Source organism: Silene latifolia, chromosome 4 (assembly GCF_048544455.1).
Source record: "Silene latifolia isolate original U9 population chromosome 4, ASM4854445v1, whole genome shotgun sequence".
NCBI classification, from domain to species: domain Eukaryota; kingdom Viridiplantae; phylum Streptophyta; class Magnoliopsida; order Caryophyllales; family Caryophyllaceae; genus Silene; species Silene latifolia.
Genome location: NC_133529.1, coordinates 8,331,570 through 8,346,330, shown reverse-complemented (window position 1 = coordinate 8,346,330; position 14,761 = coordinate 8,331,570). Strand labels below are relative to the sequence as shown.

Below are 14,761 nucleotides of genomic sequence, written 5' to 3'. Positions count from 1 at the left end.
AGTTGTACCATAAGCATGGTACAACCAAGTATAAGAATTCGAGCTTATGTGTATTCTTTCTGAGCTAATTTAAAGTTCATGTTTTTAATGTGTAAATGGTTGAACTCAATACTTTCTAATAAAGCTCATATTCTTTAACATAAAAGCTCGGATACTTTATCACAAAGCTCAGATTCTACACCGTACAACATATACAACTGGTTGTATAGTCCATGAATTGTTCGGGATATTCTCTCGTGTATCCCTCAACTTTTTCATTTTCTATGATATACCCTTCTTTTCATGCAAAAAAACTTTGACCGTCAATAATTCTTGGCTACAAGTTCAGAATATGATAAACTTTTTTTTCAAATTGACCATCTTTAAGAGGTCTTATGTTTGAAAAAAAATCACCGACGTCTCAACTCGTAGTCCGGAATTATGGGCAGTCAAAGTTTATTCATTAAAAAATGTTTGACCAACCATAACTACCGGCCACAAGTTTAAAAAACGGTGATTTTTTTTTAAATTGAAGGCCTTGACGAGAAAATTGGTTTGAAAAAAAATTACCGTTTTCTGAACTCGTAACAGAGAATTATTGTCGATCAATTTTTTTTTTGTGAAAAACGAGGGGTACACCTTAGAAAACGAAAAAGTTCAGGGGTACACGAGAGAATATCCCTATTTTTTTCTTCATTTTCTTCCATTTCCTCTAATACAACAATATTAAATCATTATCCATTCTCCGCCCCATCAAACAACAAACCCTCTGATATGTGATCAAATTGTTAATGTTTTTGATATATACACGTTCATCGTTCACATGGATCCTCTGATATGTGATCAAATTTGTAACAATGTTCTTCTTTATTATATCATATAAAAGAATTGTACAATTTCAAAACTAAAAATAAAACAAACCCATATAACTTAAGACAACAAAAAGGGACTCGAGATTTTTTTCAGTGACTAACAATAAGTCAATAATCACGTAGGAAAAAATTAAAATTCATTTTGAAATTCATAGTACTATATTTACTTATTATTGTGAAGTGTAAGATATTACTTCGTACATTTTATTAATTTCATACGTTTACATGATACCTTTTTTTAGACATACTTTATACATGAAGTATATTGTTAAAAAACTTAAAATCCATGTCTTTATTGTTAGGCTCATCGTTGACTACTTTTCAATTGTAAATATAATTTACAAACAAAAAACTTAAATAAGATAGTATGATGTAATAAAACTTATAATTTGTATTTTTTTTAATAAAAGTGATGTTTATAATAGCATATCTTTGTATTTACACGAAGTTAAAACTAGTCATTATCTAAAGAAAACTTCCATTTTATCAACCATTTTGCTTTAAGGCCTTGCTATTTCGCTTAATTTCAAGTCATTTTATTTTAGCTTAATTATATTCAGTTCAGTTCAATTTGTCTCTATTTAGCTTAGTTCAATTCAACTCAGCACAACTTCTTTCAGTTCAGTTTAGCTAAATTCCATTCAATATTTCAACCTGAAAGAACAAGACCTAACCCCCTCCTAAATCTTCAATTGAAATCATCTTTTATTAATTTATCATAAAACTACTTTACACATAACAAAAGTTATGTTGAATGTAATTTCAATTATCGGACATAAAGGTATAGGACTAATTCAAGTCGATAATATAATTGTTGGATGATTGCATAACAATTACTCTGTAGTATACTAGTATCCCACAACTCAATATACCCAACATTTTTTAGTTGATGAGATCTAACGATTTACAAAATTGATCATCTTACAATAATTGAACACATTCATTCATTTATTCAGCAAATTTCAACTCTCTTCAAATCCAATAAATCGCTTTTCCAAAAAAAGCGGGAAAATTAAAACACAAAAGATAAAAAAAATGTCAGTTGAAGAGCAAAAGCAGCAAGCAATGATCATTTCCATGTTTCAGGTTTTCTTACTTCTCCTATAAAGTCTCAAACTTTTCCCCCTTTTTTCCATAAAAAGCCAGCATTTTTGTATTTAGGGTTTATCTTTGCATTTTTGTGCATTAATGATTTTGATCAAATTGATAAAATTGATCAAATTCCCAACTGGGTTTTGTCTGAAGTGATCTAATCTGAACTGGGTTGGTTTTAATTTGGTGGATATGCCGAAAACGCAGGAGAAAGATGAAGAACAAATTGAGCGTAAATTATTTGATCATGGATCTGATGAACCTGGAACTCCATTGCCTCTCACTGTTACTTCCAGGGTTTGTTTTTTCTTGCTTTCTTTATTTTATTTAATCGAAAGAAGCGCCTTTTATTGTGAAGTAGCGGTCATTTGATGCAGTTCTCGACACAATTTTTATCGTTGAAGTAGCTGAATTGTTACATTTTGATTGTATGAATGAATGCAGGTGCTTTACATGTTGGGGGACTTGACAGCAGGGCCAGCTTATAGGTTCACCCATTGGTTGGAATTGGTTCGTAAGCGAACCTCCCAATATCGACCTTCTGGCTTTCCTCATCGCCCTCTCAGACTTGATCTTCATATGCCCTTGAGGTACATGTATTTTTCTTTTAATATGGTGCTAGTTGTGGAAAGTTTGGAATTACAGCAATCCTATGAGATTTAGGCATTAAATTCGTCGTTTTGTCTTGCATTGAATGGGTTTTGTTTGTATAAACTCCTTGATCTTGACCCTTGATCTTTGAAGAAAAGATGTATTATGTTGTTTTCTATTGCTAGTGATGTGACATTTATTTGTTTTAGATTAGTATTATGAAAAAGTCGTCGTTTTTTCAGAGTTCAGCTATGATCATGAAGTCAACAATATTTTAAAATAATTGTTAGGCTGAGGTGTAATACTGTGTTTAAGCAAAAGAAAGACTTTTACTCCTGTATTTGTGCCTTTTCTTTTATTATTGATATTTGTCTTTAGGAGTGATAACTTGGCTGAACTACAAACGATCAAACTTGATATGCTTGGTCTGTTTTCTTGAGGTTCGGCTGTATGAGCAATATGGTTCTGCTTCGCGCAAAGTTTTACTTTCTTCATCTCTTTTGGTGAGGTGAGAGAGGGTTGGAGTGTGTTAAGTTAACGCTTGTACGCAACTTGATAATTTGAAGCATCAAACTTCCTATTTTAAGGTATGAGTCTCAACATTAAGGTTGTACTAGAGTATATTAGGAGAATACATTATTAGAGGCGTGTTCGGAATATAGATAGTAATATTATCATTATGAGGATCATAATAGGTTGGTTACTGGTTAGAGATAGTGTGTATGAATCTCAAGCCTTAAGGTGGAGCTTATTCATGTTGTTTAGTTCGAAGGACATAATGACTACTGTGGTTTCGTTACCATCCCATTTCAACGATATGCTCCTCGAAAACTGTGGAGTACTAGTTATTCAGTAGTTTGAAGAAGTTCACAGAAGGACATTATGTCCAATATACTACATGAGTGAATGATAGTGGTAAACAGATCACGCAAAAATTGTTGTCTTTACTGTTGGCATTTTGACAGCATCTCCACATTTTAGATTACTTTAATACATTCCAAGTGGTTCACGGAAGGCCATTATCCCCTGCTTAGATCCACATTGAGCTTCTGCACCTTTTCCTATTTTCCCTCTAGCCGCACCACTTACCAACTCGCTGATCTGGGCATATTCAATACACATTTGAGTAAACTGATATGTAGACATACAGGAAACTCATGCGCGAATTGGTTCACGATACGTAGCGAGTTTGAGTGGATCCTTTACGAGACACATCACAATGTTACGTGACAATGAATGATTAGGTATCTTATTGAGTATGAGCAGTGGCTCTGATTCTGATCTGCCCTGCAATTCTTTTTAATCGTTTAGCCATAGATATGTGGATATATTAGACTGATAGGGCACACGTAGTGATACTTTGGAGAGTTGTTTTGCTTTGAAATTTTGAGAAGTGGATGATATTAGTCTGGTTCATGAAGTAGTGTAGTTGCATCTGAACTGCTCTGAAGTAGCGTAGTTGAATCATGACAATTCATGTATTGGCATTTTGTAATATGCCGATATAGTGCAGGGGAATCAGATCCTGACCCAGAAGGCTCTTTAGCCTCTGAACACACCACTGAATTCAATCTTTGGCAGAGACTTGGTAAAGCTGCAATGTTGGACATTGAATCAAGCAACTTTTGTTGGGACACCCTTTCCACACTTCACCATACAGAACACAGTTGCAGCACTGAGCACTCTGATGATGATATGTGCAAGGCTCTCGAGGTATACATTTAAAGGAATCACTGATTTATGTGTGTGATTGAACATTTGAACGTAAAGGGATCATTAAGCCATAATATTTTTTATTGTATGGAAACTGCACGAGTATATCTGTGATTACTCTTATCTAGGTTACGTAAACTGTTGTGTAATAGCTTTAGTTGTGTACTTGTGCGATATATCTTTTCATAGTCTAGCTATCTCCACGCCTATAGTATTAATTTTAAATATCTAGCCCAAGATAGTTGGCTCACGAACATTGATTTCCTTGTTCTTATTTCACGTTAGGATCCTTGATTCTGCTGCATTGTTGGCTCATGTGATTGTTTAACCGTCTTATACTCTTATGGATAGATATTGTGATTCTGCTTAAAGTTGACATAAGAAGTGTCATTGTGCTACAATTTACCATGTGTTTAGATTTGAGATATCCCTGCTACTCACTTTGTACGAACTAACACTTCCTTTCTTGCGTTTTTTTTCCTGTATTGTTTCCAACTTTCAACATAGGTCACTGTGAATTCAGGCGGAGTTGTTTTCTTTGCCCTGTTTAATCAACCTGAAAACAACAATTGCAAGCAAAATGAAGCTGCTGCTGTGATCAAGTTTTCATCTTCAAGAATGGCCACTCAATCAGAACGCCTTGGGTATGAGTTTGCAAAATGGCTAGGAGTTCAAATTCCGCAGGTTTAGTTCTTTTAATTTTTTTGGCTCTCTTAATTACTGTCTGTGAGCCTGGTGGCAGTATAAGACCTATTCATCATTTAATGTTTCATATCACTTCAGGCGAGAGTCATCCACAATTCTAATGCGGAGTGGATTCAGATAAAGGATGCTGCGGAAAAAGCCCGGGAAGCAGCTGTTTCAGAGGCGGATGAAGTTGGTGAAATGACATGCTCTGAACTTCTTGAAGCTCTTGAATTAAGCCGTTGCCTTATTTTGATGAGGTAGGAGCCTTCTAATTTCATCGAAAAGTGCATTCTGCTGACAGGATAAATTTTTGCACATGTTTTTATAATATCAATCACTGTAACCAGCAAATTTTAACAAATTTTCAAATTAGGGTTGTTAGACTTGTTACTAAACTTGTCTTGGAAGTCCACCTAAAGAATCAATAAAGAGAAAGAGAGGTAGCCAGGGGGGGAGGGGGGTACGGAGATTTAGGAGTGATTGACCAAAGTGGAGAACTCTGACTCGACACTAGCACATTCAACGTCAGGAAGTTCCCAATGCTTTACTCTTGCTTATCGATGGTGTGCCAAAACTTCTAAGTTGACTCGGGAGAGTTTCTAGGATGTGATACTTTTTTTGTGAGTCATAGCACTCTTCAAATTTTCATTTTTTCTGAAGCTTGTAATTTAGTTTTCTAAGTGAGAAGCTTTCTAATTTGCAGTTATGTTCACGGTTCTCCATTGCTGGAGAGCCAAAATGCGTTTGATTCCCCGGAAACTGCAGAGAAGGCAGCAGCTGCACTAGGAAGGATATTGATGCTAGACCTAGTAATCAGAAATGAAGATCGATTACCTTGTAAGCAACTCGGTTGGCGTGGAAACTTCGCCAATTTATTGCTTGCTGACAAAGCCTCCGTAGATAGGGACTGGTTGGAGGATGCTTATAATTCTGCAATGAAGCAATACAGGCCTAAAATGGTAAGTGCTCTTCAAAAGGAAAGAAGGGCGACTTCAATTGACAGCAGATTCGGCACTCATAATGCCGGCTATACTTCCCAGAAGTCTGATCTTTCTAGTACTTTGGAATCCCCAGTATCCAGTAGAGCAACTGTACAAGATCAACAGAAAAATGAAATGGGTGATAGTGAAATCAGTATTGTGGCAATTGATTCAGGTGTTCCTCGTCGACCACCAGCTGGCAAACGAGCAAACGACCAGGTTAATTATCCAAAGCTGGTGGAGCTTCTTCTCAACAGTTCTAGATACTCTTCACATTTACTACATGAAATAACTGGAGGACAACTTGGGTCTCCAGAAGGCGACAAGGCAAATGATTTCCATGCAGTGGATGTGGGTCCGGTCGTTCAAGCATTTCGGGGTGGGTTTCGTGCGGCTTTAAGAGACTTGCAGGGGTTTCATATATTTTTGCTCGCACTTAACCAAAAATTGGATGCTGTCCTGCGCTCTTTTATGGGAATCATTAATCGAACTTCCTCGTCAGAGTTGGACAAAGACGATTTCACTGAGTCTCCGGTTTCTCATATAAAGGATCACGGAAGTGATAATACTTTAGACTCAAGTGACTCAGAATTGCAAAGAACAGCACCTAGACAATCACCTTTGGCATCTAAAGATCATTTTGACTCTACTTCCCCAAGCTCACGTGAAAGCTCCCAGGGAAAATATTCAAAATGGAGTAGTGAACCTGTTCGTAGCTTACGTCTGACAACAAAACTTCGAGACTTCCATAAATATGCAAAGGTGTGTATAATGGAAAGCGACATTTATTAACTTTATTCTCGCGTGAAATCAATTGGTTTACGTAGATAGCCATTTTGAGATGGGCACTAAGAAAATATATAGTCATCTGGACAATTTTCAACTCGATACTCGAGTAACTCTGTTTGAAATTGGGTTCTGACTTTCAGACTTCCAGTTTTTTTTTTTTTTTTTTTTTTTTTTTTTTTTTTTTAAAAGAGCAAGTTTGGTGATTCTTGAATTCTTCCCCCCTCTTAAATTCTAAGAACTTAATTTAAGGTTCTAATGAAGCAGTCTCTTCATGATGATGCGAGTTTGTGAACATCTACTTTTTTTTTTACACTGTATAGGTAGATGCTGAACTGAGCAAAGAGTTGGAACAATGGAATGAAATGCTGCGAAACGATGTCGTGAAGTTGTGCCAGGAGAACAACTTCAATACCGGTTTCTTTGAAGGGAGTGATCACAACACTGTGGTTGATGCTTATGAGCTTAAGGTGAAAATCTAAGTATTCTGTATTCCACGATAAACCAATCACAGCGAACAGTTGTAAGACATCTATGCACGTGTATTTGCAGGTAAGGATAGAGCATATCCTGGAGCGGATATCATTGATTTCAGATGCTGCAAATACAGAGAAACCATCTTCTATAACAAGTAGTTTGTTCATAAGCGGAGCATTAGCTGCAAGATCCGTGTACACTCTTCAGCATTTAGGAATCACTCATGTACTCTGCCTTTGCTCTAATGAGATCGGACAATCAGACTCTCAGTTTCCAGAGTTATTTAAATATCACAACATCTCCGTAAGTAATCATAATCTCTCTGGTACTCCTATGTCCTTAAATAAACAAACATCCGAATTTCTTTTTGCATCAACTAAGAAGCACACTCCTACGTCGACTAAAAATGCGAGGTTATCAGTCATGACGACAATTAATAACACTGAAAAAGGAAAGATTAGTAACGAGAAGTTTCTAATATTCCATTGTGTCAGCTAATGCGCTCGTTATTCTTTGAGGATCCTCTTTACCTTCTTTTTACCATTTCGTTTACTGTGACAGATCACTGATGAGGAAGATTCAAATATCAGTAGTATATTCGATGAAGCATGCGACTTCATCGACGATGTTGAGAGAGCAAATGGGAAGGTTTTGGTTCACTGCTTTGAAGGAAGAAGTAGAAGTGCAACAACTGTCCTAGCCTATCTTATGCTTCGGAAGTACGTCGACCACATATTTATACGAATTTAAGTTTTACGATTCCGGGTTACATTTTTTACATTCATAGGTGTTAATGCTCAACTAAGAAAGAATAGTTCAATAATTTCTCATTCCAATCTGATGCAGGAACTTGACATTGTTGGAGGCATGGAATGCGTTAAAGAAAGTACATCGCCGAGCCCAACCAAATGACGGATTTGCCAAAATTTTGTTGGACCTCGATAAGAGACTACACGGTAAGGTTTCTATGGAATGGCAGCAGAGAAAACCGTCCATGAAAGTCTGTCCTTTTTGTGGTAAGAATGTGGGGCTGAGCACGAGTTCGCTTAAATTACATCTTCAGAAATCACATAAGAAGCTGTCTTCCGGCAGTGTGGACAGCGCGATGACTTTGGAGATACAGAAAGCAATAAACGCACTCAAAATAAGCAGAGGCGGCGGTAGTGTTAGTCCAACTCAAAGAGACTCACCCTCGATGTTGGAGTAGTAGCTGACGAGTGACGACTCGACTTGTTGTTCAGCTGTTGTATAATTTACACACAAAAACTGATAGTACAGAAATGTCATTTCTTGTGAAAAGCTTTGTATTCCTCCTGTACCCTTGTAATTTAGCCGTCGCAGACTCGCAGGAAATTGAAAATTCAATGCAACACAATTTTTGTAAAACTATTCAACCACGAAAAATTTACAATATTTTTATATGTATTATTTTATAAATATATGTTTTATTTCTTATTCAATTCACTTTTCCTAATATTTATTATTAAGTGACTTTTTACCATCGATTATGTGGGACGTTCACAATATCTTATAGATATTATTTTATAAATTGAAAATTCAAAACACTAATCGGAGAAAAAAGGAATTATATTAATTCAATAAGAATTATATAAATTCAATAGCAATTACGAACAAATAAAGGAATTATATTAATTCAATAAGAATTATATAAATTCAATAGCAATTACGAACAAATACTCCGTATTACATTACATTACTCGTTATTTTCAGATCAATCAATACTATATATTAATTCCAGAAACCAAGAGATTTCAATGTAATTAAAGAAAGTTATGCAAATTAATTATACTATATAGTTTTAAATCACTAGCACCGTGTGATGGACCCGATTCAGGGATCTCAATGCAAATATTATATAGTTTGGGTTAAGATTAAATTATATAGAAATATTTGTAAGAAATTAAAATATGGTCAATTTCCTTAAAATAAAATAATTAATTAAGATGGTCAATTTCCTTAAAATAAAATAATTAATTAGGATGGTCAATTTCAAGGTGACTAAAAGAAAGAAGATGCTTGGTAATTTTCCTAAATATTTATAAAATACTAGAAGATGGTCAATTTCCTTAAAATAAAATAATTAATTAGTATAAACATGCACACTTATGGTATGAATTATTATCATCATAAAATTATATATTAAATTTAAAATCTATGCAATTTTATTAAACTTTATAGTGTATTAGATGTATAGATATGTTAATTATTTAACATATAAAAATATAATATAAGTAGGTTATAAATAATTCACGTTAGATTTCATAATATATAATACTAGGTTTAGTGCCCGGCTTCGCCCGGGCTACCTCTATTTACCGTTAAATTTTATTTTCAATAAAATAAACTATGTTGGAGTTGTCTAACTCACACGTTTACTATTTGTAATATATTTTTCTACGACATATCTTGTAATTATGATGAAATGTAAAATTTATTTTCAAATTATGAGACACGTTCACTACCCCGCTATTAATATTATTACTTTCACGACATTCTTTCTTAATATTATTACGTTCACTACTCTCGTGGTTACTATTGTTTCTTTTACTAATTCCTCTATTTTTTTCTGTTAAATTCATTATTCCCGTTAATTTTTCCGGCCTATATTTAAATAAATAAACTATTTCCTTGAGTCGATTGGTTATTTAATTGTTCATACTTTTTCTCATTGTTACCACTCTTACTTTCATTACATTCGTAGTTATTTTCACTACTCTCACTATCATTATTATAACTCTCACTACTCCCACATTAATACCGCTAATTTTATTAATCTTGTTGTTGCTACTATTACTTTTACTACATTTAATTTAATGTATAATTCTATAATGATACTAATTAATTCCATAAGTGGGGCATGTTAATTTTAAGGAAAATCACTATATTCTTGTGTTCTCTAAATTTAATTACTTTAATTTAATGTAATTTCCATAAATATTCTTTATCAAGATATCTTTATATTATACTTTTAACCAAAACTATATAATATTTACATTAAAGTCACTTTATCAGGTCCATCATACGGTGCTATCGATTTAGACTATATAGTATAATTAATTTGTATAGATTTCTTTAATTACATTGAAGTCCCTTGGTTTCTAGAATTAATATATAGTATTGATTGCATAATTCTTTCGATTTGATTTAATGCATATATGTAATATATTTATAAATATATAATCCTCCTAAAATTGCATGAATTGTAATAACGTTGGATATAGTTATATGATAATAATCACTCATTTGAATAGTAAAAGTAACAATATTATCAGCGAGATTAGTGAAAGTGGTAGAAACAACAACGAGAGTAGTGAAATAATCAATATTAATGCGGCAATAGTGAAAGTAACAATAATTACGGCTGGAGTAGTGAAATTACCAATATTAACGCGACAGTAGTGACAGTAACAATAACTACGGCGGGAGTAGTGAAAGTAACAATGATTACGGGCAAGTAGTGAAATGTTATTACTATTGTTTCATTAATAAGAGTTCAATATTAATAGCGGGAGTAGTGAATTTTTATTTAATCGTAACTTTGGGATATGCCATAGAAAAATATATTAATGATAAATTTATAGGTTATGCAACTTTAAGTAATTTTATTTAATGAAAAAAAATTAATGGTAAGTAGAGGTAGCCCGGGCGAAGCCGGGCACAAATACTAGTACAATAATAAAAGAAGAAAACAAAATACGAATAATTGCTAACAATCAGACAGTAGTTAACAATTCAGCATTAAAATCCTGGAAACCAAAATCATCAACATCAAATTGCATCAACAGCTCCTGAAGTTCAACATCATCCTCTGTTTGATCTTCAACCTTTCTTTCCTTCATATCCTCCAAAAAACAGCATCTGATTATGAAAACAATCCGAACCCAAATCAGCCCGTTTCATGAAATCAATCCTCTCATTAACAATCTCAATCTTACCCGCCAAAACCCGGGCTAACTTCGTCAAATCATCAATACCCAAATCATTAATAAACTCATTATTATCAATAATATGCTTCAATTCTTGTTTTTTCGAGTTTCCACTATAATACTTGGTAATTATATCGTTAGCGCAGTCGGGTTTGGAGCAGTAGACTTCGGGGAGATTTGGTTGATCAGATCCGTACAAAATCAGCAGTAAATCAACATCGCAGAGGGTAGACAGCTCCTTAGCTTTCTTAAACACCGTCTTTTTTCGCTCCTCGAAATTCTTCTTCTCTTTCGTTATTTTAGAAACCATCTTGTGATCTTGGCTTAGTTTTTGTTAATCTGTTAAAATTGATTGTTTTTTGGTAATAATTTGATGGAGAGATTGAGGGAAGCAGGTATATATATTTAAAATTTGATGGTAAGGACTAAGGCGGTGAAAGTTAATGGTAAGGCGGGAAACCGTGTTTTGCTGGACTATTTGACCCATGCTCTTGCCTGTTTATGGGCTTGTAGGATAAACTGGGCCGGGCCTACTACTCTCAAAATCTAAATTTAACCCTTGGAGTAGAATTTCGTCACTGTCTTATAGTATAGGACTGATCCAAAAGAGAGAACCATAATTAATATTTAATTATATTAATATTTTAATTTTATTTTAATAATCTGATATCTTATAATGAATACTGTGAATATTTAAATACGCAAGTTATTAAAATAAAATGTTAGGTTATCAAATAAAATATTATTTTACTAGTACATTAACTGATTCAGTTGGATTTGCGTTACTCGGCTAGTCTTATGTATAAAATGATCTTATGTAGGGATGGTATTAGATCGGGTTGGATCGGGTTTTGCAAGATCTAAACCCAATCCGCTACCTTAGTGGATCATCGATCTATATCCAAAATTTCAAAATCCATACCCAAATCATTATACTTTTTTCAAATCATAGTCGTTCCAAATCCATACCCGATCCACCATATAATACAAAACTCTATCCAAATTTTAAATTGACTATATAAAAAATTAATATTATGTGACACCTGAAATTTCAAATACAATAAAATATTTTCAAAAATATTTGATTGGATCGGGTTCGAGTATGAATGGATCGGGTTTGGATTTGGTTCGAGTTTTCCTAGATCAAGGATTTGGATATGAGTTTTTAAAAGTGAATCGGGTATTGTTATTAAAAGTTGGGTTTGGATTGAATTTTTTCCTTTAGGTCGATTCGATTCTGTTTCGGTTTGGATCATAGATGTCATCCCTAATCTTATACAACTTGTGTTTCATATTTGATATCAACAAACTCAATCATCAATACATCTATCTATCTATCTATCTATCTATATTAATAAAGGAAGCTTTTTTCGAGCGATTACAGAGACTCCAACCTTTGCGAAACACTCCGAGTACGAACTACCTAATTATATAATATAATAAGCAAATAGATAAGCAAATATTATCATTATTATAGTCTATCAAGAATTCTACCACGGCTAAAGCAACAACAATTTTTAGATATTAATAAAGGAAGCTTTTTTCGAGCGATTACAGAGACTCCAACCTTTGCGAAACACTCCGAGTACGAACTACCTAATTATATAATATAATAAGCAAATAGATAAGCAAATATTATCATTATTATAGTCTATCAAGAATTCTACCACGGCTAAAGCAACAACAATTTTTTTTTTTTTTTTTTTGAGGAAACCCAAAGAGGGCTTAAATCATATTATCACTGTCAAAGACCACAGCTACTTCAACGCTGCGAGGCAGGACACCGTCCCAAATTCTACGACCTACTTGCCACGGCCACACATGTGCAAGCTCGTGAGCCACTCTATTCGACAAGCGTTTTGCAAAAGAAAATTCAACAGAAACAAAATGAGAACATAAATTGTGGATTTCATCGTAAATGAGAAAAATATCGCTTCGACCCTGCTTCTTCCTCTTCACATCTTCTATCACTGTAAGGCAATCACTTTCGATCACAACTTTAGTCAGATCTTCCCGTCTCGCTTCCTGCAATCCAACGAGTACCGCTTCAGCTTCCAAGGCTTGGATTTCACGCTCCTCCCGCTTCTGTATCGTCACTCCCCACTTTACTCTTCCCTCATCGTCCCTGCATACCACTCCAAATCCCAGTCCCACACCCTCCCTCCAACCCGCATCAACATTAATTTTACTCCACCCTTGTCTCGGTTTACGCCAGCCCCTAGTCTCCTGCCTGCCTTCCACATGCCCGAGCACCTCCGTCTCCATCTCCCTCATCTCACCCACAAGATCCCTCACACGTTTCAGAACATCTGGCACACTCGGTCTAGCTCCCTCAAAAACACACTTGTTTCTTGCTTCCCATACAGCCCAACAACCTGTCATCAGTAATTCGCAGTCCCTCTCCTCCAACTCCCTCATGATGGCCTCACCCTCTCAAACCCAATTTCCTTCTTGACATCCAAACCCAACCCATCCCATACACCCCCCAGCCACCCACAATCCCGTACAACATGGAGACAAGTCTCCATCTCACACGAACAAACTGGACAACCCACGTCAAACCCCTGCACACGCCTCGCAATGTTATGCTTTGTGGCTATGGCATCGTTACAAAGTTGCCAAAAGAAGACTTTGATACGAGGGATGACTGGTATCGCCCAAATTTTGTTCCACAACCAACGTTCCCGCGAGAAATCAGATTGTTCCGCCTGGTCTTCGTCTTTCCTCGTGAGGGCCCAATATGCTGTCCGGACCGAGTAACACCCATCCTTCGTGAGGTCCCAACACCAATCATCCCGCGGGGCCTCGTTGCTAAGCCTGATGTTCAAGACTCTATCAGCTTCAAAGGGAAGTAATAAATTACGTACCTTATTCGAATCCCATGTAACAGTGTCCGGCAAAAATAAATCGGCTACACACATGTTAACATCTTCCTGTCCTCTTGGTGATAGAACACGTTTAGAGGAGTTACCAGGAATCCATGGGTCGGTCCAGCATCTAGTCTCTTTCCCATCACCAATGCGACGCCGAGCTCCAATTTTAATCACCTCCCTCGCTTCCCAAATACTCCTCCAGGTATAGCTCGGGTTATGGCCGAGGTCAGCTTCTAAAAAACTCTTCCCCGGGAAATATTTTCCTCGCAAGACTCGTGTCATCAGAGGCTCCGTTTCCGTCATAAGTTTCCAGGCTTGTTTGCCCAACAAAGCCTGGTTGAATACAATCATGATTATTTTGTCTTCATATATATATATATTACCAACAACAATTTTTAGACTTCTGGTATAATACAATCATGATTGTCTTCATATATATATATATTACCATTGTTGCATACTTGCATACCGTCATTAGCTTAGTTAGGCATTTATTGTTAATTGTTAATTGTTGTGTGTATTATTGTATTTTATGTATTTGTTACTAATCTCATACTTTTTTCTTTGACTATAGGATTGTACGTTGTACATCAAGTCGGATTTATTGATGATGCTCAGTTAATTGTTAATCGTTTTTGAACTTATTCCAATTGTGCCTTAGCCAATTTATACTTTGAAAGGTATAACTATGTTGAAAAATGGAGGGAGAGTTCAAAAACAGGGAAAATAGGTCATAAATTGAAGTTTTAAAGCAATTTTAGGAA

General features: G+C 35.2%; 2 protein-coding genes across 2 annotated transcripts; one reads left to right on the top strand and one right to left on the bottom strand.

The window, feature by feature from the left end:
* The first annotated feature begins 1,725 nt into the window (after positions 1–1,725).
* On the top strand, positions 1,726–8,637 carry LOC141652807 (dual specificity protein phosphatase PHS1). Its single transcript, XM_074460414.1, has 11 exons — positions 1,726–1,937; positions 2,151–2,240; positions 2,388–2,533; positions 4,043–4,247; positions 4,755–4,931; positions 5,031–5,191; positions 5,638–6,676; positions 7,024–7,170; positions 7,253–7,480; positions 7,739–7,896; positions 8,024–8,637. Exons 1-11 carry the CDS (start codon positions 1,887–1,889, stop codon positions 8,382–8,384), a joined length of 2,763 nt encoding a protein of 920 aa, XP_074316515.1. The 5' UTR covers positions 1,726–1,886; the 3' UTR covers positions 8,385–8,637.
* Positions 8,638–12,849: 4,212 nt separating this feature from the next.
* LOC141651016 (uncharacterized) lies at positions 12,850–13,542 on the bottom strand. The gene has a single exon (XM_074458744.1). It carries the CDS (start codon positions 13,540–13,542, stop codon positions 12,850–12,852), a length of 693 nt encoding a protein of 230 aa, XP_074314845.1.
* Positions 13,543–14,761: the final 1,219 nt, after the last annotated feature.

Excerpts from the sequence above, each read along its gene's own strand:
- LOC141652807 (XM_074460414.1), top strand. The coding sequence starts at position 1,887 with ATGTCAGTTGAAGAGCAAAAGCAGCAAGCAATGATCATTTCCATGTTT. Across the intron at positions 2,534-4,042 it reads GATCTTCATATGCCCTTGAG|TGCAGGGGAATCAGATCCTG; the intron begins GTACATGTATTT and ends ATGCCGATATAG. Across the intron at positions 7,481-7,738 it reads TTAAATATCACAACATCTCC|ATCACTGATGAGGAAGATTC; the intron begins GTAAGTAATCAT and ends TTACTGTGACAG.
- LOC141651016 (XM_074458744.1), bottom strand. The coding sequence starts at position 13,542 with ATGAGGGAGTTGGAGGAGAGGGACTGCGAATTACTGATGACAGGTTGT.